At 38.5% G+C, this 10,919-nt stretch overlaps 1 protein-coding gene across 2 annotated transcripts in view; it reads left to right on the top strand.

Moving 5' to 3' along the window:
• The first annotated feature begins 3,605 nt into the window (after nucleotides 1–3,605).
• Nucleotides 3,606–10,919, top strand: part of mrpl11 (mitochondrial ribosomal protein L11) — a 44,142-nt gene continuing 36,828 nt past the window's right edge. For both annotated transcript variants that reach the window (XM_046030735.1, XM_046030733.1), the window contains exon 1: nucleotides 3,606–3,730. In XM_046030735.1, the coding sequence (XP_045886691.1) occupies nucleotides 3,658–3,730 (73 nt within the window). In that variant the 5' untranslated portion in view covers nucleotides 3,606–3,657. The remainder of the gene's footprint in view (nucleotides 3,731–10,919) is intronic.

The following is a 10,919-nucleotide window of genomic DNA, read 5'->3' as shown; positions in this document are numbered from 1 at the left end:
ATACACACTTAATTTCCCATTGCGAGAAGTATGTCTAAAATAATATTGGACAACAACGTCAATGAAAGTGATGTGACAGAGGAAGCACCACACAGTCATTTATACAGTTAAACTGAAATAAAAAGATTACAGAAATACAAACATCTGTAAACTGGATGAGTTTACAGATGCTTCTGTGACTGAGAACAGCTGCGTACCATCATGCACCAGAGTTATAATAATGACAAACCCTGGTTCACAGCTAAACTCAGACAGCTAAGGTTAAAAAGAGAGAAGCATTTAGGAGTGACCAGGGGCAGGTTTAAGCAGTCAAAGTACAGGTTTAGCAAGGTGGTTCAAGATGCTAAGCAGCTGTGCTCAGAGAAAAATCAACATCACTTCTCTACAAACAAATCTGCTTCTGTCTGGAAAAGATTTAGACACATAAACTACAAACCAAAATCCCCCCCTCTCCAAGAACCACTCTCGCCTTGCCAACGAGTTGAACCAGTTTTCCTGTCGAAAGACAATGGGACAGACCTGAGACCACCCCCGTCACCCCACCAATTGGCCCCAGTCCGCCATCTCATCCTCAGTGGAAAACAGCTCCACCTCATCTGTCTGTCTCTGTCTCTATCTCACCATCTTGGAGAGGGATGTCAACAGACTGCTGGGCTAGACTCTGTCTCACCATCTATCCTGAAGCAGGTCGCTGATCAGCTGTCTCTGGTGTTCAGGGACATCTTTAACACCTCATTAGAGACATGCCATGTGTCGGCCTGCTTCAAAGCCTCCACCATCATCCCTGTCCCCCAAAAACCTAGGACCACAGGACTACATGACTACAGACCCGTTGCCCTGACCTTTATGATTATGAAGTCTTTTGCTCCCTGCAGTTCGCATACAGAGCCAGCAGGTCTGTAGACGACACAGTAAACATGGGCCTTCACTACATTCCCCAGGAACCTGTTTGTAGATTTCATCTCTGCTTTCAACACCATCCAAGCTCTGCTGCAGGACAAGCTATCCCAGCTAAGCGTGGCTGCAGGTGGATCGCAGACTTCCTGTCCGACAGGATGCAATACGTGAAGCTGGGAAAACATGTCTCTGACTCCAGGACCGGTTCCCCTCAAGGCTACGTTCTTTCCCCTCTGCTGTTCTCCCTGTACACCAACAGCTGCACCCTCAGCCACCAGCCTGTCAAGCTCCTGAAGTTTGCAGATGACACGACCCTCGCTGGTCTCATCTCTGGTGGGGATGACTCCGCCTACAGGTGGCAGATTGACCATCTGGTGTCCTGGTGCAGCCAGAACATTTTTTTTCCCTTGTCAAATAACCTTTGTATATTTTTGCAATTTTTGGCATAGTTGTACATACACAAATTGTACAGCTTCTCATCTAAGAAAACAGGTCTCTTTACTTTTTCTATATTTATATTTCTACATGTATGTGCACTGTTAAACACCAATTTACCAAGACAAATTCCTTGTATGTGAAAATGTACCTGGCAATAAACGTGATTCTGATTCTGAAACAGATACTGTATCAACGTATGTCTATTTAGAAACATTCATATGCACCTAGATCTATTCATTGTAAATATTATTCCTATTTTATTTCTTATTTTATTTTTGACTTCAATTCCTTGTGCTGCCATGTCAAGCTGAATTTTCCCATCAGGCGATCAATAAAGGTACATCTTAGCTTAATCTAGAAAAATACACAGAGAAGTAAAAGTGAAAAGAGTTAAATACAACAATTAGTCTATTAACAAACCAGCTGCTGGCGGCAGAATAGGCTAGGAATAATAACAATGTTAAAAACAATACATTTTTTTTTTAAGTTTTGATGATACTCTTTTACTTTTAGTGAAATAAGATTTTGATGCATTATTACTACAGTCAGAGTCAAAGATCTGAGTACTTCTTCCACCGCTGCCATTTACATTTGCCAAATCCATCCCCTGATGAAGATGGAGTGATACAACTGAAAACGCAAAAGCAGCTACTGATGGTGTGGTTATATCTCAACTATTTGAAGGCCTACTTACACACAGTGGACATTAAAAAAAAAGCCCTGCTCAAGTGTCCCTGAGCAAGAGACTCCAGGTCACTGTTAAAATTATTCTCCTAAGGAGCTACTTCAGCAACAGACAGGTCCTTAATCCCAACATCTGTCAGACTATTCAACACAGCAGAGACATATTGTAGCGGTCACTATAACATCAGCCAACATTTATCACAGTCACTTTGTTGCACTATTATTTCTGATACACTGTAGTATTATCAGTACTGAATCAGAATCAGAATAAGAATCTGCTTTATTGCCAGGTATGTGAAGAATGGCTCTGGATTGTACATTGCTCACAATGTGCTTACTTATACAATAATACAATAATAAAATAATAAAATCAGACACAGGCTAAAGTATAAAGAACACATATATGCACACTATAAACAAAAACAGTACAGACAGATTGAGACAGTAGAGTAACGAGCAGAGTGCAAAAGATGTAAATTATTTTTACCATTATTCTTATTATGTACATGTCGGAGGTGGATGGCATATACAGGTGCACATACATGCATACATGTAAACATATACACAGTATGATGGAGCATAGTGCAAAGGATGCTGGAATAAATAAATATTATGTGCAGATATTACTTGATGTAGGTGGATTTGGTATACAGTATATACAATATACAATATGATATAATAAGTGGTAACCAGTAAACAGGTGGCTGATTAGAGGCAGAGTTACTGGGTTATTGCACAGGAATGGTTCCTGACACTGCGAGTCAGAAGTCAGCTGTTCATCAGAGTGATGGCTTGTGTACTGTATATTCATAGCCATATATATACATAGCCTTTATCATGTTAAACTGCACCGCTGTATATATTTTGTCCTGTGCATTTATATTTATTTCTACATCTGCAACTACCTCCTGCTGTGACCGTTGCAATATATCTAAATATCTAAATATAAATTATATAAATATAAATATAAAATATACACAAAAGGTGTATATATTGTACACATGTGGTGTCCGAACAATAATGCTGTGATGATGTGTTGAGAGGAAACCCGCTTGACACTGTTCTTGATCATAAAAGTTTATTAAATCAAGGAGTTCAGCATCAATTACAAGCTCTGCAGCAGCTTGGAGAGTGACCCAACCTGATGGCCACTCTGTCTCTCTGTACATCAAACAAAGCTTATATAGGATATGTTTAGGTATCTGTTAGGTACCATAGAAGGGTTTGAGTCTGCAAAGTAAAAGGTCAAACCCATAGAAGGGTACAGTACTATTTTGAGGTAACAAAACAAGGGGTTAGAGGTCAAATTCTATAGAAGGGTTCAGTCCCTACATAACCACCAATCACTGCTCTCCCCGTAGAAGGTCACTGACCCTCTGTCCTGCTGCTACAGTGCTATTTTGAACTGTTATGAGTCAAATGCATAAGTATTGGATACTACATATTTAGCATAACTATTCTATTTGTATTTTGTTTATTTATTTTCTTCTGTTGTATGTATCAGGAGCAGCTGTAACAGGTGAATTTCCTCTTTCTTAATAAAGTTTATCTTATCTCAGCTTTACTCGCAGATGCTGCAGCTGGTCCTCCACACCAGCAGGTGGCAGCTCTGGGATTAACAGCAGCATACAGCCAGCAATGTGCAGTAATCCAATATGTCTGCGCCCTGAAGGAGGCTGCTCTCGGCGTGAAGGTGCAGGACAAGCGACAGGTATGATACCGCTGACGTTTATATAATTTCTATAGAGTTTACCGGGTTCATCTTTGATGTATTATAAGAGTTTTAAGCTGTTTATTGGGGATACCGTGGAGGTAACGTGCGTTTAGCTTCTTGCTGTTCAATGTGACTGTGGACACAAAGTGTTGCTGCTGTGCTTCACGTTTTGTGTTTGATTAGTATATTAAAGGTAAATGATGCTGTTCACAAGTTGTATCAGTGTCGTAATTGTTTTTCATCACGGGGTTTGATAAATTAAACGGGTTCCTCGAGGAAAGCTCTGCATCCATGGTGTTCAGACTCAAGCTGGTAGCAAAGTCAAAACTCCCCTTGATGCTGAAACATGTGTTCAGTTTGATTGTTGTCATTCGTTTCATATGATTTATTTATTTATTTATTTTAATGTTAACGTTAAAGTCCCTGAAAACGTATTTTCGTATTTTAATAATCTTTTTCCTATGAGCAAAGATAACCTACATAAGCAAACGATGTTCTGGCAAAGTTTAAACAGTTTTGGTGATTTTACTTGAGGTATTTGTGTTTTTGTTTGTAATTTGTTTATTGGTTTGTAGTGTCTGGGGCTCGGTGGTTTAAAAAAAAAAAAAAAAACATCTCGTGTGAGTCTGGTGACATTTGTTTGCTTGTGTTGCCAGGCCACTGTCAATCAAATCTGATCAAAGCACAACCACAATCTTGAAGAAGCAGATTACCTGAGATTTGAGTAACTCTTAATATGTCTTAATAAAAATTAACTAAAGAAACTTTCATTGTTGCTTATTTTATCATGAATATTTAAGGCAGTACTTAATATTTGAAACCAAGATTACAGGGCCTTGGCCCAAAAGACATGGGTCATCTGCTATATTAGTTTATAATTTGTAATTTATGCAATCCCATACTTAAACCCTGAAAAGGTCATAAAGACATGAAAATGACACATTTGAACAAGACCAAAACCTGTTCTGTGAGACTGTAGTTATGATCTATATCTATGTCAGTGGTTCTTCAACTTTTGAGTGCCTATGATTTGGGAGCAGTTCAATGGAAGAGGGATTTTCCCCTCAGAGTGTTTAGTAGTTGGGGTATGACGAGACACTTAACCCACGAGATGAGATTCGAGATTGGGTTCACGAGATCAAGATGAGATGAGATTTTAAAACTTTGTATTTTTTAATTAATTCTGAATTATATGAAAATTCTGAGCATTAAACACTTTATTTGCTGCCTTATGATGCATTTTTCTGCACCAGTTTATGGTGATTTTTTTTATTTATATAAAGAAACACAAAATTCAGGTGACAGGTGACAGTTCAAACTCTATTGCCTAACTATTACAGAATATAAGTCAGTGCAGCTCTCAGTCATTCTGTGCTGCTTTCAGACCTGTTTCTCCTGTAGATCAACTTTTCTCATGTAATATCCCTGCTGAGTCATGATTTAGTCACCACAATGATAAATTATTAAATTTTAATTTAGTTATAAACTCCTGGACTTTAATACCTCCTGTGTTTCAGCAGCTCATGTTCAAAACTGTCTGCACATCTGTGTTCTCTGACATGTCCAGAAAAAGGGCAAGAGTATTACCAGAGTAAAGTGATCATTTAATGAGAAGTCTACCAGCCCTTTACTCTGCTGTGCATTACGTTATTGATCCGCTAGTAACGTTATCCCCTTCAGACTGTTTGACCAACGCAGTTTGGGACTGCATGCTGTATGTGTAACAGAAAGTAACTGAAACACTTTTGATCAGGCAGAAATCTCACCACAAATCCACACACGTTAACTTCAGGCCGGTGTCAATCAGCTGGGTTGAGTTGATTAGCTCCACGAATCTTATCAGTTATACATTTGAATTTCACTGCTTGAGAAAATTAATTTGTGGATTGACAGCATGTGAAAAATGTAATTTGCTTGAGTCTCGTGAGACAGCTTTTTACCTGACAAGAAATATCGTCACAATTTAATCTCGCGTGGCACGAGATCTCATCACACCCCTATTTAGTAGTATTTTGCAAATAAAGCAAATACTGGGTTACAGTCAGAAAAAATAAATTTATCATGTATTCTTCTCATGTTTTTTTCCTAACTGGGTAATCCTCTTGCATTCATTGCGGGTTGTGACCCTGAGATTGGAAACCACAAGTGTAGGGCTGAACGATTAATCAAAATATCATTGAAATTGCAATATGGAGGTGCAGTATTTGTTATGATAAAAGAAAACATCTTTGTTTGGTACAGATCCTTGCAAAAATTACACCTTAATCATTTAAATATGTTTTCAAATGAAAATTAGAATAATGAAATAAATTCCCTCTAATATCGCAAATCATATTGCAATATCAGACAAAATAATCGCAATTAGATAGTTATTCAAAATTGTTCAGCCCGATACTTGTCTATATGGTATATGCCTGAATGGTTTAAATATTTGAGAGAACATCCGGGGCAAAAATAATTCTGCTTATAGTTTTTAAAAAAGCTGAGTCATTGCCTAACTGCAACATCTAATTTTAGCTTCATCCAGATTCCTTGTAGCTGGAGTGTTTCAAGTTTGACCGCTGTTAATTCCGGCGTCCATCCCCCAGCTCACTGACCACACTGTTATATATTTATCATACTTCCAATATTCTGAATGTTAGTTCCAGCTGCAGCAGGAGCTCAGACCCAGAGGGGCAGATGGCTCCAGAATTCAGAGGGTTTACTGTCACATCCTGGCTGCAGTCACACTTGGCTTGTAGTTTCTGAGCTGTAATTCTTTTTATAATGTCAGAGCCTTGTGTATTCACATGTTGCCTACAGCTTTGTGTTTGTGTTTCATTATATCCCGGGGGTACTTTAACCTGAATGCACACTGACTGATGGGGACTTACGTCATCGTGGGGACAAAACATTGAGGTCCTCACGGGTAAAGACTGCTTTTTGAGAGTTAAGACTTGGTTTTAGGGTTACAGTTGAGCTAAAGTGAGGGGTTGGGTTAAGCTTAGGCATGTAGTTGCGATGGTTGAGATTAGGGAAAGAGGCTGGGGAATGCATTATGTCAATAAGATGTCCCCACGGGGATAGTGGAACAAACGTGTGCATGTGTGTAAAAAATCTCAGCTAAATCTGTGACTGTATTGCTTTTCTTCCTCCACTCATATTGTTTGTTTACATGTTGTTACTGTCTCATGATGTTTCGAACAAAAAAAATATCTTTATGTACCTGCAGGCCATATCAATCATGTATCCAGACTTAAAACTTAACGTTCCTGCTGTGAAGGTAAACATTACAGTTGAGCCTCTAATATAACGTTAACCTGTTTTTTTGACACACCAATCAGTGGTTTTCACGTGCTTTGTGTTCAGATACTAGAGAATAAAAACAACGATGTACCCACAACATATAAAACATGCTGCCTGCCTGCAAAATATATCAGAAGATGATCTGAACTGAGTGCTGTTTTCCCTTTTTTATATTTCTCAAGCACCATCTCTGCTGCTGATGCCTCGTTGTTGCTGTTTGTTGCTTTTATAGATTTATTCCAAGTACAGGCAGTTTGTAACACATTCTGTCTTGCCATTCAGACACGGTGGGGAGAGGGAAATGTAATTCAGGGGAGCCAGTAAAGAAAAGGGCCTCCCTGGGATTTGAATACAGACAAGCAGAGATAATGCATGCATGGAGATTCGACTAGGAGTCATCGCTATTCAAGTACAAGGTCTTCGTTTGAACTCAGACTGCAGTGATGGGCATGTATGTGATGCTTCAGTGGTCAACTTTTCTCACGACAGCATTAAAACAGGACAGAGTAGCATTAATTGTCTTATTTTTGCTTGGTGACTGCTTAACAAGAGAAAGACAAGTGAAGTGATATAATACACCGTGTGGCCACAAATATACGGGCATACCAAACATTGATTGTTGCTGATTATCTCATTTCTTTTCATCCCTTGTGGCTGCAGGGATTTGTTCCCATTCATCCACTAGAGCACTAGTGAGGTCTGTTGGGCGATAAAGCCTGGCTCACAGTTGGCGCTTGAATTCATACCATAAGTGTTGGATGGGGATGAGGTCAGGGCTCTTTGCATGAAAACCATTCTGTATGGACCTGGCAGGAAAGGGCCATATATAAAATAATTAGTGTGTGTATGTGTATATATGTTACATTAGGCACAAAGAACGGCAGATAGCAGTCTGTTGATGGTTTTGGATGTGACGACTGAAATAAGTGATATATAAGTAAGAAAAAGTGATATGAACAAACAGAGAAATGTATCTTTTTAGATAAACAGATGTTGACAAAGTTTGACTTTAGGGACCTAGTTGGAAAAAGGTAATAAATTGCAATTTATCTCAATATATTTAAAATTGCAATAAAATCAAACCGCAACATCGTGATAATATCGTATTGTGGGGCCTCTGGTGATTCCCACCCATAGTAATGATAGACAAAGCCAATATATCTGTTATGTGATCAGAGATAAGTATCTTTGTTTTTTTTCTCTGTTTGCACTCATATGGTTACAGTCACGACTTTCCAAAATGAATATCCAAAGATTGAACCAGCTGCTAAGTAACTAGTAATTGCATTGCAGAAATTCCAAAGATAGGATTGACGTTGTTTAGTAACAGATTCATTGTTACCTGGTTTGTCTACCAGAGAGTTCTGACCCAGTGTATTTCTGCACATTAAAATGTGCTGTTTAGTACATAATTTGGTCACAATTCTTAATAAATAAAAACATCATTTTAAAAACAATCCTTTGGGTTTATTTGCTTAAGTTAAAAACACAGCCTCAGGTAATATTAGACAACAATAATGGCAGATAGGTCTCAGTTGAGTGTCTAGCTTGTGAAGATTTAAAAAACAAAAAAAAAAGGCTTTGTATGGTGATGTTTTGGATTGTAAAACATGCTGAAAACATTCCCCCTGTCTGTCTGCATAGTAAGAACATCAGATAAAGATATTTCAAAATGCATTTTTCCAAGCAAATTGCACACTAGAAATTTGATACAAAGCAGTTCTTGCCACTTGGTAATTATTTTGTAGTTTAAAACTAATGCGATCTTGCGTTACATCAGAGTAGTTGATCCTAAAATGTGTTTATTTCTGAATGTGTGGAAGTGAAGAGTTGTTTATTTCTGAAGCGTGCAGATTAGCCAAGAGCTCGGAGAGATGAGACCTCCAGGTTTACATTTCGGTTAAATCAGGTCCTGCAAGTTCCCTTTTTTCAGTCTTGTGGGATCATTCAGACTCTTCTTGAGTTCTTCGTTTTATTTGACTGGCCTTTAGCACTTGGCATTCAGCAATCAATAGCTCCAGGGCTGGAGTTTGATGGGATGAATACTAATGTAGTGGAACAGCGATGGCATATGACTGGCTCTCTATAACTTTATATGTGACGTTATCTCTTAATCTTATCCAGAGTGTCTCTTGTGGCTCACTGAATGATCACAGCCCAGTACATTTGTTCTGTTCAGGTCACTGCATTAGGCTCATTGATTACAGTTAATCTGTATCTCCTAATTCATAATGTGGTGCCATCTAAACAAATACTGCATCGAAGAGTTCCCTGCTGCCAATGCAAGTCCTTCCTGTGCCGTTAACAGAGGTTTGGGCATCTTATGCATTCAAGGACATCATAGATTTATTGTGGCTTTAATGGTATTTAAACATTTCTGCAAAGATTGGCAGAAACTAGGAATATTATAATTTTAATATGCCTGTGCTCTTGTTCTGTTAGTATCCAGGGACTTCAGCGTGTCTCCAGGGCCTTTCTTCCTGTTTATTTTAAACTTGTCTGGGTCATGTAGTGGTGATATAGGCCATCGCAGTAGTTACACACATGTGCCCGCTATCTTATTTTGATTTAATCTTTCAGCTAAATGTCTTACTTCATATGTAAAGGTGAATGCCACCACTAGATGGACTGCCACACTAAGAGTTGAAGAAAACCAGTTGTCAGAGCTGGTTTTTGTGTCGCTGGAAGATAAGAATGAATTTGTTCCCTTAGTCAAAGAAAACTAATCACAGTTTCTGTTTGGCAAAGGGCTCTTGACAGTTTTTATCTGTTTAAAGAGACGGAAACAGAATGGGTTTTACTATTAAGACTGAGTTATGAGACTGGAATAATAATACATATGCTCCTATCAGAGCATCACAAAATTAGACCCTTGGGGCAAGAAATGTGTATCAAGTAATAGATCACACACATTTCAAACCTAGTGTAGAAGCTTTCTTGTGTAAATGTATTATATCAACTAAAATCATCCTTATTAAGGCTGTAAATGCCATGTTATCGCAACACGTGGGGAACAAAAGGACGCTAACAAAGGAGTGCTGCATCTGTTCAAAAATGGTGGATGACATGGATAAAATCCTATTTCACAGGGCGTCGTGGTGGAATAGTGGTTAGAATGGATACCATTATATTGTGACTGGAAAATGATTTTGGAGATAAACCTTTTGTTGTGTTATTCCCATTCTCTCCCATTATTTCTTGTCATTTCACTACTGTCCCCCTTTGAATAACGACAGAAGTACCTTCATCTCTGTATATGCTTGATTTTATTTGCAACATTGCCCATGAAGCCCTAATACACCAAGAAATAAAGGGATAAATGGTAAGACACATTCCCTGATGGTAGACAAATCCTCTCATTGTATATATCGTCACAGCCATGCTAGCAGCTCAGTAAGGCTGTACAGCACAGCGGTGCTTTGACCAAAAGGCTCACATGCTCACAGTGACAATGCTAAAATGCTGATGTTTGGCATGTATACAATAAAGTTCACAATCATAGATTAGCATATTAGCACGCTAACATTTGCTAATTAACACTAAATATAAAGTATGACTGAGGCTAATCGGAATGTCAGCAGGTATTTAGTCATAAATTAAAGTATTGTGGGAGTGTTCAGTGGCCTTTAAGACATTTCACTCAAAACTGCAAATGTCAACCTCATGGTGGCGCTACAGGAAAAAAATAGAGGATTGCCGAAGTCATTAAGACTCATTGTCTGCCAAACATGAATGTCTGTAATATTTAGTAGTCCAATAGTTGTTATTGATTTTTCTGTCAGGACCAAAGTGGTGGACCGACCAACCAACATCACCATGCTGCTAGCGTGGCTTAAAATTATACGTACAAAATAGTTACAAGTAGGGTGATAAGCTTATGTCCAAGTTTCCCATAAGCAGT

The sequence above is a fragment of the Micropterus dolomieu genome, linkage group LG19, assembly GCF_021292245.1.
Source record: "Micropterus dolomieu isolate WLL.071019.BEF.003 ecotype Adirondacks linkage group LG19, ASM2129224v1, whole genome shotgun sequence".
In the NCBI taxonomy this organism is placed as follows: Eukaryota; Metazoa; Chordata; class Actinopteri; order Centrarchiformes; family Centrarchidae; genus Micropterus; species Micropterus dolomieu.
The sequence above is the reverse complement of the archived record's forward strand: the minus strand, read 5'-3'. Positions and strand labels throughout refer to the sequence as shown.